Raw genomic sequence first — 13,240 nt, forward strand, 5'->3', positions numbered from 1 at the left:
TCCTCAAAGGGAAGGTGGAGGCGCGCAAGGTCTCTAACATCCACCAGCTCTGTGATGTCATCATGGAGGAGGGGAAGAGGACTCCAGTGGCAACCTGTGAAGCTCTGGTGACCTCCATGCCCAAGAGGGTTAAGGCAGTGCTGGAAAATAATGGTGACCACACAAAATATTGACACTTTGGGCCCAATTTGGACAGTTTCACTTAGGGGTGTACTGACTTTTGTTGCCAGCGGTTTAGACATTAATGGCTGTGTGTTGCGTTATTTTCAGGGGACAGCAAATTTACACTGTTATACAAACTGTACACTCTTTACTTGTACTTTTCCTTTACTTGTACTCTTGTACTACTTTACATTGTAGCAAAGTGTCATTTCTTCAGTGTTGTCACATGAAAAGAGAGAAGAAAATATTTACAGAAATGTGAGGGGCGTACTCACTTTTGTGAGATACTGTAATTGTTACTTCTCTGAATAAAGTCTTTTAGCGCAATGTGTATACAGCGATTATCTGTAAAATGTCCTTTTTTCTCACTTTTACTTTCTTTAGCTGTCCTAACATGCAAGATAACACTATCAATGTTCTAGAGAACGGTGTCTCCAGACAAGGACGGTTTTCTGTGAAGATGTTCAAGTTTGTTGGAAATTACAACGAAGTGTATCTACACTGTGCTGTCAGCCTGTGTGACTCCGATACCGGACCCTGTGCACCTGTAAGTAGGATTCCTGCTATAAAAAGTGAGTTAGAGCAGATAAGAAGGTCGGTCTTCTTGCAAAGTCCATAACCAGGACACCTCTAACAATGAGGCATACACTCAAAACAATGGCCCCCTCCCCAGAGTGATGGCTTTTATTGTCTAAGTACATTCAGTCTGTAAGATTTTAAGCAGCTCAGATGACTTTATCAGACAGTTCATTAAATTAGGAGATTATTGATTATTTGTGTTAAATGAAAAAAATAACAGTTCGCAAACCCTTGAATCTACTGAATGTTGTCACACAATGTAAGGAGTCAGGCAAACATGGTTCATGAACTCCATGTCTCTCCACATACTGAACAATCCCGCAGCTATAAGAACATCAGAAATTCACCATCTTGTCTGATTTTGGAAGCAACAAACTCATCACTCCTGAGATTTCCATTGGGACTTCCAAGGTAAATGGTGATCACAAACCCCCGGCTAATCAGTTCAATAAACCTCAGAAAGATAGAAATACTGTTCTGTCCATGAATAGGGACGGAAAATCTGAAGAATTACCAATGCATAGTTTTTAAACCCTGAATATTTATTTGTGGATCTGCTGAGGAACACACAGTTCAGGCAATTGTATTGGGCAATTGAGGAGTCATGATTAGTGAAACGTATAAGAATTGAAAAAAAAATATTTTATACCTAGTATATAGCCCAGATATAGATGTCACAGTCCAGGCATGGTGGTGGGATCCAGAGATGGATAGAGTTGGAAACACACGGAAGGGGCAGATATTTAGAACCTGCAATTTGGGAGAAGCAGGCTAATTAATCTGTCAAGAATATAAAGAAGCATGACTCCTGCCCCTGATATTGGCCATATGTCAAGGAATTTCTTGTAGTAGTTGATCACATTAAACTGGACTTGTCCTGTAATGTTGAAGATGTCTCTTAGTTTCTCTAAGCCACTTCTTCAGTTCTAATGAGTTTTAGGAACACACCCCGCCATTTATATCCACAGAGGTAGCACAGACACCTTTAAGTGGTTGTATACCCCCCCCCCGATTGTGATATTTGCCCATAGGTAAGCCTAGAATAAGGCTTACCTATAGGTAGTGGAAATATCTCCTAAACGTGCACCGTTTAGGAGATATTTACCTTGTAGTGAGTCGATGATGTCATCAGCGCATGCGCTATAAAGAAACGGACCTCCGCGAGTGTGTGCTGTGACTGACGGCTCCGGCGCGCAGTGTGCGGGAGTGATGTCACGCACCTCCGGCCACTCACACAACAGGGGTTCGCGGTCCCAGAAGGAAGAGGGGCGAAGACTGATGCTTCCCACAGTGGGGACAGCGAGGGCTTCGTTTGCAGTTAAGTGCCACATAATGGGCATACTAGCCTATTATGCATTTACTTTGCAGGGTTTGGCAGTAAATAGGTACAAACAAGGCCAAGGATAAATCCAAGGGAAAAACCAAGCTTAACTTACCACCAGCACACAGACAACCAAATGACCTGTCTACAGTAAGAGTTAAAAGCAGGGGTTTAGTCTGCACACATTTGCAAATGCATGCGTAAGCCACAGAGCCTCGTCAAGGCACCCTGGTATCTGACACTAACTTATAAGTGTCCCCACAGTGGAGGCACATGTGTTCTGATAGATAGGTGAGAGCAGGTGGACTGAAGGGGAGCCCACCCCCTCTTAAATGTACAGGGGCACACTGAACACCCAGCATGTAGCACAATGGCTGCAAAGGCGTAAGTGCGTTGCCTGACCAAAAAACACAACAGTGATCCAAAAAAGACTCCACTTGCTCCCATCTATAGCTGGCTGATGGCAAGTTAAGCTTGGTTTTTACCTTGGATTTATCCTTGGCCTTGTTTGTACCTGTTGTTAGCCTTTCAATGCTTCTTACTGCGATACCAATTACCAATATAAAAAGGAGTTTCTGCACTGGCCACCAATGTAATGGAGATTTACACTGACCACTAATGTAATGGGGATTTACACTGACCACTAATGTAATGGGGATTTACACTGACCACTAATGTAATGGGGATTTATACTTACCACCAATGTAATAGGAGCATTCACAGAAACCACCAATGTAAGGAGGGATTTACACTGACCACCAATGTAAGGGGCAATTTGCTTACCTTTGAAGAACAGGCTGATATTAGGCTTAATGACCACAGTTGTAGGCAGGACTTTCAAGTGTGTCCCTTTGCCTCCCCAGTGGGCAGCATTCAGCAGAAGTGATGGTGGCTATGACATCAGGGGGGCATGATATACTAATGAATGCTTCCTTTAGTTACATATCAATGGCACCGGTCAACGGCTATTTACATATTAATGTCGCCATTATTTACATGTAAACATGGGTCTGCAGGAGAGTCATCTGAACACGGCAATAGGGCAGAGCTGGGCAGCATTAGTAACAGAACTTTACACTGAGATATCGGGACACAGCACGGGACCAAGGGAATTTAAACTGAGATAGTTGGCAAGTATGAGGAAGCTGCTTTGGGCCCCACAACAATGATGGGGTCCAGGGCAGCTGCCCCTTTTGTGTGAACACATGGTCTCTCAGCTCATCAACTTAGCTCAGTGATGATTTCATAGAGAGCATCTTCGATTAATCCGTATCACCCAACTGTCTTTTCTCAATAGTCTTGTTTGTTTGTAGAACTGCCCCACAGGAGGGAGTCGAAGTGATGCAACTGGAACCCCCAAGAGTTATGATGCTCCTGCTGCTATGACAAGTGGACCAATTAAACGATCAGGAGGTAAAATTGTGATTGGATACTTGCATTATTTTTATTTTTGATGATTTTTATCAGCTTATTGGAATTAAGCCCCAAATCATACCATAGTAGCAAAACTCCTTCTAGAACAGAGATTATTCCAAGAGGGCAGAAGACCTTGACAGAGGAGGTTGTCGTATGTCTCCTGGACATCACCAATTCTCTACAATGTAAAGTAGATTAGGTCATAGACCAATCAGTGAGCAGGAAAGGGGAGGAATGAACTCCAATAAGGAGTAAACCAGACAGATGTACAAAGAATCTACTGTAATATAACAGAATTGAAAATATAGGAAGGAAACAGCATGGAACTATCTGGCCATAATCAGAGGTATCAGCCCAATGGTTCAGGGCAAAGTTTAGTCTTTGGAGGTTAAAAAGGTTAAGGTTTAAGTAATCATTGGGCTTTGGGCTGGGGATTATGATGTGAAATGTAGGGGTTATGCTGCTTAATTCCTTCCAGACTGCCCACTGTGGATATACGTCGCTACTTTAAAGAGGACCTGTCATGCTTTTTTTCTATTACAAGGGATGTTTACATTCCTTGTAATAGGAATAAGAGTGATCCATTTTTTTTAAGGGACAGTATAAAACAAAAAAAAAAAGTAAAATATATAAGAAACATTTTTTTTAAAGCGCCCGTCGCTCCATGCTTGTGTGCAGAAGCAAACGCATACTTAAGTCGTTGTTTAAACGGCATATGTGAGGTATCGCCATGATCAGTAGAGTGAGAGCAATAATTCTAGCACTAGACCTTCTCTGTAACTCAAAACTGGTAACCTGTAGAAATTTTTTAAACGTCGCCTATGGAGATTTATAAGTGCCAAAGTTTGTCGCCATTCCACGAGTGTGCACAATTTTTAAGCGTGACATGTTGGGTATCGATTTACTCGGCATAACATTATCTTTCACAATATAAAAAACAATTTGGCTAACTTTACCTTTTTTTATCTTAAAAAAGTGTATTTTTTTCCCCAAAAAAATGCGTTTGTAAGACCGCTGCGCAAATACGGTGTGACAGAAAGTATTGCAACAATTTCAACAATCTCCATTTTATTCTCTAGGGTGTCTGAAAAAAAAAAAAAATATATATATATATATATATATTTTTTTTTTTTTTTTTTTTTCAGACAGTTAAAATCATTAGAACCCCCAAACATTTTAACTGGTAAACAACAAGTATCAAAAATAGGCTTGGTCCTTAAAGGAGTTGTAAAGTCTTGTTTAAAAAAATAAAAATAAATAACAAACATGTCATACTTACCTCCTCTGGCCCTGATCCTCCTCTTCTGGGGTACCTCCGTGGCGCTCCTGGTTCCCCCTCTATTCTCGAGTGCCCCAACAGAGAAGCATTTTCCCTGGGGGGGCACTCGCTTTCCCTGGGGGGCACTCGTGCGGGGTGCACTCCTGTGTCCTGTTGTTGCGTCTATTGACACAGACAGCAGGACCCAGCTCCCACGTCATTGGATTTGATTGACAGTGGCGGGAGCCAATGGCTCCTGCTGCTATCAATATATCCAATGAGGACCCGAGACACCGGCTGGAGCTTCTGGGCTTGTTCCCATCGCTGGGAAGATCAGGTTCAGGTAAGTAAGAGGGGGGCAGCTGCAGCACAGGAGGTTTTTCACCTTAATGCATAGAATGCAAACTTTGAGGGTTTACAAGCCCTTTAAGTGGAAGAACTAATGCAGTTGGTAGCATCTGAAAGGAAAAGTTTTCATGCAGGGTCTAGGAAGGATAGAGTTATGCTTTAGTTAAGAACTATGTATATTGTATTTTCTGAGTAAAATTATAACCAGGTGGTTGTTGCACAACAGAGGCTTAAATCAACAAGTATTTATTGGAAATGATAGTAAAATAAAATAGGATAAAAAAAAATGTCAGCAGCTACAAATACTGCAGCCGCTGACTTTTAATATATGGACACTCACCTGTCCCGGGATCCCACAATGGCGGCCAAGCTGATTCGTTAGTCAGATTTGGGTGCAGGCACCAACATTGTGAGTAAGGGAAACCAGCAGTCAGTTTCCTACCGCACGTGCACGAGTCATGCTGCACTTTCTGAATGGTCCTGCCATCTTCTGGGACCTGTACATAATACAATCTATATACAACTGATACGTCATCTCTCTTTATTCCCTACAGAACCCGCTTCTTCCACCGTCAACAGTAAGTGGTTTCTATTTTGTTTAAAATGTTCTCATAAGTAGGGATGAGAGAAGCAGACAGATGATTTGTTATTTATGTTATGTGCACTGAATCCCCAGCGATTCCACCATGAAGGTCTTTCTTTAGATATGCAGTATATAGCCACTGTATCCAGTTTAGCTACATCTCACTGCAGTCCGGTCCTTGTGTACTGTTTCTAATCTACTTCAGGCAGGCAGGTGTGATTCAGTTAGCTGCAGTGTATTTAATATATATATATATATATATATACAGTCAGACTGGTATATATATATATATATATATATATATATATATATATATATATATATATCTCCACTGCAGTGAGATCTAGCTAGATCTCACTGCAGTCCGTTCCTGGTGTACTGTTTCTAATCTACTGCATTCCAGTCTAGCCAAGCCTGTATCTGACTGCAGGCCATTGCTGGTCTACGTTTATTGCTGGTCTACGTTTTCAAATACACTTTCAGGCAGGCAGGCATGTGATTCAGTGATCTGCAGTGCATTAAATATATCCAATGAGGACCCGAGACACCAGCTGGACCTGCTGGGCTTGTCCCCATCGCTGGAAAGATCGGGTTCAGGTAAGTAAGAGGGGGGCTCCGGGGGTGGGGCAGCTGCAGCACAGGAGGTTTTGCACCTTAATGCATAGAATGCAAACCTTGAGGGTGGAGTAAATTGGCCGCACCGGCCATTTTATTAAACATTTCAAACCATAACCTTTATTAACACAAAACAATATTCCTTCAGATACATTTAACTACTGTTGGGAATCCTTGGAGGCACTAACCAAAATGTATCACCATATCAGCTTGTCAACACCAGGTCCCCAGTCGCGGCCGCTCCGACTCGGACGACACCACTCAACCTTACACGCTGATACCCATCACCCAATGTCAGTTAAACCTCGGTTAACTGGCATCAACCAAGGATACCATACCAAGATGGCTCCCCACTTCTGCCTTGTTGCTCTAAATTCCTTATGCCTCCAAAGATCCCCAACCGCCACCCCATCCAAATTCAACATAAACAGCTCCAAAACATTAACAAAATTAAGGGATGGGAGGGTGGGAGCTGCTTCTTCTTCCTGTGGCAAGGGAATGAGCTACGGACCTCAGCCCCTCCTATCCCCCAGGCATAAATTACCAAGTCACCCCCAAAAGCTAGCCCGTACCACCCCCTGATTATTAACTCCTGCCTTGCTGGTTTTCTCTGCTACCCCATCATGTCAGCTCTCCCTTAGCCTGCGTCCCACTCCGGGCTTCACTCGTCTGCTCATTTCCAGACAAGTCCACCACCATTGTCATTGAGCACTGGGCAGCTGCATTTTTAGACTTTCACCAATAAAAAGGAAAAGAGTATATTTTTATACAGTATATAATGATTCAGTTAGAGAACTAATAATGGATCCAGCTGCTACAGCTTAACTGGTGTGCAGGAAATGGTTCAATTTTTCCCCAGATCAAAGGAAATGATGACACGTGCCTGGGGTTCAGAGCTCAGGGCTGTTCCTTCCTCTTACATCTTATTGGCTCATATCTATGAAGAGCAGCTCATTGACCAATTGACAAGGGGCAGAGAAGAGTTGACCTAAGATGATGGTATTTAAACTCATAGTGCTGCCCACTTCTAATGAGTGCAAAATATCAAATTTACAAAATGCAGATTAGCATATCAATTCAAATGTGATCAGTGTCCAGTGCAGTCTCCACTAAACTGCGTTAATATAAGAAAAACTGATACAGCCCTTAAACCATTAGTGCTAGCGTGCAGTCACTTATAATCGGTGTGGAAAACACAGTGCCGTGCCCTCCTCCAATGTTGCCACTCTCACCAACAGCTATAGACTCCTATGCAAAGCATTAGGAGTCATAAAAGCTTATGTCTCAGGCGTGTTTAGTACTCGTGGGCTCTGTACTTCCTCACTTCCCACCGCTCCTCCAGTTTGGTATCAGGATTCAGTAACTAGTACATTTTTGTAGATAGTGGAGACCAGTGGCTGGAAACCTCAGTCTAGGCACAGTTCTTAATGAAAGAGAAATCAAGTAGTCCAGTTCACAAGGCACAGAATAAGTATCAAGGTCACAAGCTGTGGTTGGTACAATGTCACGTACCTGGTGAGAGGCCGAAGTGCTGAGAGGGCTCCCCTTTGTGGCTAAGTGCAGAGCGCCCCCTGAAGGTGGTAACAGGGAGTGCTATGCTCAGAGAAGCAGGCGTTGCCAGCTGCGATAGGCTAAGGTGATGAGGCAATGACCACTGGATGGTGGCTGTCAGGCTGATGAGCAGGATGCACTGCTGGGCAGTGGTCCTTCAGGAGTACCAGATGAGACTTGGCAGCAGGGAGAGTCAGGAGCCAGGCCAGAAATCATGCATGGGATATCAGTCATGAGTAGCAACAAGCAGAGTCAGAAGAGCAAGCCAAAAGTCATGCATGGATCAGCAGGCAGGAGTGGGGTCACAGGAACAAGCCAAGCGTCAAAGCCAGGAGTGGAGACAAGACAGGTCAAAGGCAAGCCGAGTCGGTAACAGGAAATCCAAATAACAACAGGAACAGAACTCACGGGGGAGCTGAAGATCATCCAGAAATTAGTGGTTGCTGCTGCTGTCACATATTGCGTGCACTTTGGTGTACGCGCATGCGTACTGGCAATTGTGTCTTCTTGCTCGTTCGTGCCTGTGTGCGCATGTGTATTAGCATATTCTGTATAGCACAAATTTCTGTTCACAAATCTGCGATTTCGCTGCGTTTAACCAACTATGCCAGGTCTTCTGTGGATTGTTCCCTGACTCTGCCCTCCCCCAAGGGGCAGCCTCCAGATGCCCAAGTGTGCTTGCTTCTCAGGGTACCTGTTGAAAAACTCACAAAGAAGTCTATGGGCATGTACATTACTTGCAGGTTCGCAAGAGCTCTCTTCTGGTGAGTAACCTTTCCACTTTATCAGATACTGGACTTGTCTTCCCCTTCTTTGGCAATCCAGGATGGCTTCCACCACAATCTCTGTTTCTTCACCTACTGTGATTGGAGGTGAAGACTGGGTGAATCTTATACATACTTGGTGGGGATAATTTGAAGGCCACAGGGTTATTCATTTTGATCACAAAGTGGCCAATGAACCTTGGACCCAGCTTCCAAGAAGGGCAAGCCAGTTTAAGGTTCGCTGTAGAGAGCCACACTTTGTCTCCTACCTTTAGAACTGGATTTCCTTTCTTCCTCTTGTCATAATGTTTCTTGTAGTCCTCCTGCGCTTTCCGCGTGCTTTCCTGTAGAACCGAAAATTTTCCTGGATGAAGGTTACTTTATCCTGTACAGCAGGTACTGCTGCTTCTGGAATGGTACTAGGCAGAAATGACGGATATGTCTTCTTGCCCATTTGTACCCTTGTGCGCATGCATATTAGCATTTACCAGCTATGCCAGTTCTTCTGCGGATTGTTTCCTGACATACAGGCAGCAGAAAATCAGAATTGGGGTCACAAGCCAAGCTCAGTAACAATTAGCAATAAAGGTAAAAGAGCACAGCAGGCAGAAACATGTGCTGCACTGATTACATTTGGATTTATACATTAAGCTGTATTTTGAAGGCTTGATATGTTGCAACTCATTAGAAGTGAACGGTGCTATGAGTTTGAATATTATTATCTAAGGCAGGAGTAGGCAACCTCAGCACTCCAGCTGTGGTGAAACTACAAATCCCATCATGCCTCTGCCTCTAGGAGTCATGCCTGTGATTGTCAGGGTCTTGCAATGTCTCTCATGGGACTTGTAGTTTCACCACAGCTGGAGGGCCGAGGTTGCCTACCCCCTAGTCTAAGGTCATAGAACCTTTGTGGACAGTGGCCTTTTTGGTTTAGCAGAGCAGTTTCCCCCAGGGGGGGTTTGAGCAGCAAGGTAAGTAATTCAAGTAGGATATATATATATATATAAAAATATTTTATTGAAGTGTATGCATAAGATAATACCATAACAGTTAAAATATGAGCTCTGGTAGGAGAATAAAAACCATTCCAAATACATTAAATGCAAACAGAGAATTATACATGGCATTACATATCAGATTATCAGTTGGATAAAAGGCTGACGCGTTTCGACCCATATAATTAGGGCCTTCTTAAGAGGATTAGATTGCTGCAAAAGACTTTACATGTACACATGTCAAATTTTAACAGGTGATTCATAAATTATAATATATATGAAATACAAATGTAACATACATTTACCCAGTGGGAGGTGTATTCGGAAAGACCCTCCTAACCAGAAATCCCTTAAAAATCACTTATCCCCTTCCTTCTTTTTTTCCCTCTATTCATCTCTTCACTCATTCACGCTTCCCTCGTACTTCCTTATTTATCTTTCACCTTTTCCACCTAAATATGCAACACTATTAAGTTGCTCTGACCATTTATCTTTGATTGTCTTTTGCAGTAAACTAAACCTCTGAAGAAGACCCTAATTTATACAGGTCGAAATGCGTCAGTCTTTTATACAACTGACATTCTGACATGTAATGCCATGTATAATTCTCTGTTTGCATTGTATGTATTTGAAATGGTTCTTATTCTCCCACCAGAGCTCATATTTTAACTGCCATGGTATTATCTTATGCATACTTAAAATAAAATATTTTTCTATATATATTACCTACTCAAATTACTTACCTTGCTGCCTAAACCCCCCCCCCCTTGGGGTAGTCTTCCCATATTGTACTATTTGGGGTGTGCAGCACTATTACCTCTCTTTATATGTGTCTTTCCCATGCTATTTGGTTTAGCAGTTATTTATTTATTTTTCATCACATTTTTTTATTGCATAAATATTATTTTTCTTAAGGTATTTATAATCTGAGAGCAGGTAAAAACAAAGTATTTCAAGGTTTAAGTGTGTTCCTATTGGTCAACTACGGGTATGCTGGTGCCCCTTTTTGCCCTCTGGGACCTTTGGAGTTTTACCAGAGTCTGCTGTTCCTCCACGCTCACATCCAGAACTGCAACCTTATGTGGAGCTATTCCCAGTGCCGAGAGCACAAGATGAACAAGTGGTTTACAGAGCCAAAATCAGGGGGGGGCTCCCAATTTAGTTTGGCTTTGGCTCCCGTGTCCTTCTCAAGTACAGCTACATGTAAGGTTGTAGTTCTAAATAGAGGCTCCAATAAGACTTTATGGGTCCCAGCTGGCACGGGGGGGCCCAAGCTGTTCAGCACAGCCTGGAGACAGTTAGAGCAAGAAAAGAGTAACAATATTTTAAAAGAATAGCAAGAAAGTGTAAGTCACACTATAAGCATCTCATTAAAAAATCCCCTTAATGTGACTTTAACCTACCCCTTAATGTTTAACCCTCAACACTGAAATGTTGTCCCTGACCTGGTCCTGAACATTAACCCTTAACTGTCAACTTACCCTGATGTTTAATTCCAACACTTAACCCTTAACCTAGTGTTACCTCTTAAAAGTAACCCAACCCAAAAAGGTATTCTTATCCTTCCCCCCAACCCATCCCAGCTCCGGCGATGTGGTACCCCAGAACTCCCCTCCCGGGCCGCTCATATCTTTGGGCGACCACCTTCCAGGTTTTTATCGCCAGCACCTTTCATTGGCTGGATGGGCATGGTGTCCCTCTCAGCATTGCTGAAATTGTACAGTGAGCTGCACGGATAGGCAGGAAAGTAACTTTTATGCTAAAGAGACAAAGCATGCCTTTTCTGCTTTAAAATTCCTGCCTGTTTGCCCCTTTTTTATTTTTTTTGGCTCAAAGTATGTGTAAGCTCAAATAATAAAGTTGTAGAAATCTCTCCATTTTTGACTTGTAGTTGTGTCAGGTTTTTATATTCATTTTAGAAAACATTTATTAATATCTGTTGGTCTCTCCAGTTTCTGCTCCCCCTGAGGACATCCAAAGATCGAGTGACCACCAACTTCCAGTACTGCAGGAGTGTGGTCACCCTCCTGAGTGAACAACTGGTTGATTGATTAACCACCTCCCATCCACACTATAGCCGAAAGACAGCTGCAGTGTGGACCTAATTTGCCGGGAGGGCGTCCATAGACGTACCTTCCATGCCCGAACGGCCTGCACGCTCCTCCCTGCAGGGCACGCACGGCACGCTCTGTGATCAGTGAGTCTATGAGACACGGCTGATCACAGATCGGAGTAAGTGGTCGATCCCAGCCCCTTACCACGTGATCAGCTGTCAGCCAATGACAGCTGATCATGTAATGTAAACAGAGCCGGTAATCGGCAATTTTTCTCCCCTCTCGGTGGTAGCCCATCAGTGTCGCCTTATCTGTGCCTACCAGTGCAGAGGTCAAGCTAGAGGTTAAAGAGGAGCTCCGGTCTCTAAAAAAAAAAAAAATTTCAGCAGCTACAAATACTGCAGCTGCTGACTTTTAATATATGGACACTTACCTGTCCAGGGATCCCGCAATGGGGGCCGAGCCAATTCATCAGTCTAATTTGGGTACAGGCACCAACATTGTAAGTAAGGGAAACCAGCAGTCGGTTTCCTACCGCGCGTGCACGAGTCATGCTGCACTTTCTGAATGGTCCTGCCATCTTCTGGGACCTGTACATAATACAATCTATATACCACTGATATGTTGTCTCTCTTTATTCCCTACAGAACCTGCTTCTTCCACCGTCAATAGTAAGTGGTTTCTATTTTGTTTAAAATGTTCTCATAAGTAGGGATGAGAGAAGCAGACAGATGCTTTGTTATTTATGTTATGTGCACTGAATCCCCAGCGATTCCGCCATGAAGGTCTTTCTTTAGATATACAGTATATAGCCACTGTATCCAGTTTAGCTACATCTCTCTCATATATATATATATCCACTGCAGTGAGATCTAACTAGATCTCACCGCAGTCCGTTCCTGGTGTACTGTTTGTAATCTACTGCATTCCAGTCTAGCCAAGCCTGTATCTGACTGCAGGCCATTGCTGGTGTACGTTTTCAAATATACTTTCAGGCAGGCAGGTGATTCAGTTATCTGCAGTGCATTAAATATATATACTGTCTCCTACATATATATATATATCCACTGCATTCTAGTCTCTGCAATGCATTAAATATATCCAATGAGGACCCGAGACACCAGCTGGACCTGCTGGGCTTGTCCCCATCGCTGGAAAGATCATGTTCAGTTAAGTAAGAGGGGGGCTCTGGGGGGGGGGGGGGGCAGCTGCAGCACAGGAGGTTTTGCACCTTAATGCATAGAATTTTTTTATTAAACATTTCAAACCATAACCTTTATTAACACAAGACAATATTCCTTCAGATACATTTAACTACTGTTGGGAATCCTTGGAGGTGCTAACCAAAATTTATCACCATATCAGCATGTCCACTCCAGGTCCCCAGTCGTGGCCGCTCTGACTCGGATGACGCCACTCAACCTTACACGCTGATACTCTTCACCCGATGCCAGTTAAACCTCGGTTAACTGGCATCAACCAAGGATACCATACCAAGATGGCTTCCCACTTCTGCCATGTTGCTCTTAATTCCCTATGCCTCCAAAGATCCCCAACCGCCACCCCATTCAAATTCAACATAAACAGCTCCAAA

The 13,240-nt window shown here is 43.2% G+C and overlaps 1 protein-coding gene across 1 annotated transcript in view; it reads left to right on the forward strand.

Annotated features, from left to right (window-relative positions):
* The window catches only part of LOC141147431 (uromodulin-like), a 34,756-nt gene extending 23,129 nt beyond the window's left edge, over positions 1 to 11,627 (forward strand). The window contains exons 8-11 of the mRNA XM_073634667.1: positions 547 to 709; positions 3,376 to 3,475; positions 5,639 to 5,662; positions 11,545 to 11,627. Coding sequence (XP_073490768.1) covers positions 547 to 709; positions 3,376 to 3,475; positions 5,639 to 5,662; positions 11,545 to 11,627 — 370 coding nt within the window. The remainder of the gene's footprint in view (positions 1 to 546; positions 710 to 3,375; positions 3,476 to 5,638; positions 5,663 to 11,544) is intronic.
* The last annotated feature ends 1,613 nt before the right edge of the window (positions 11,628 to 13,240 follow it).

This window comes from Aquarana catesbeiana, linkage group LG06 (genome assembly GCF_042186555.1).
Source record: "Aquarana catesbeiana isolate 2022-GZ linkage group LG06, ASM4218655v1, whole genome shotgun sequence".
Taxonomy (NCBI): Eukaryota; Metazoa; Chordata; class Amphibia; order Anura; family Ranidae; genus Aquarana; species Aquarana catesbeiana.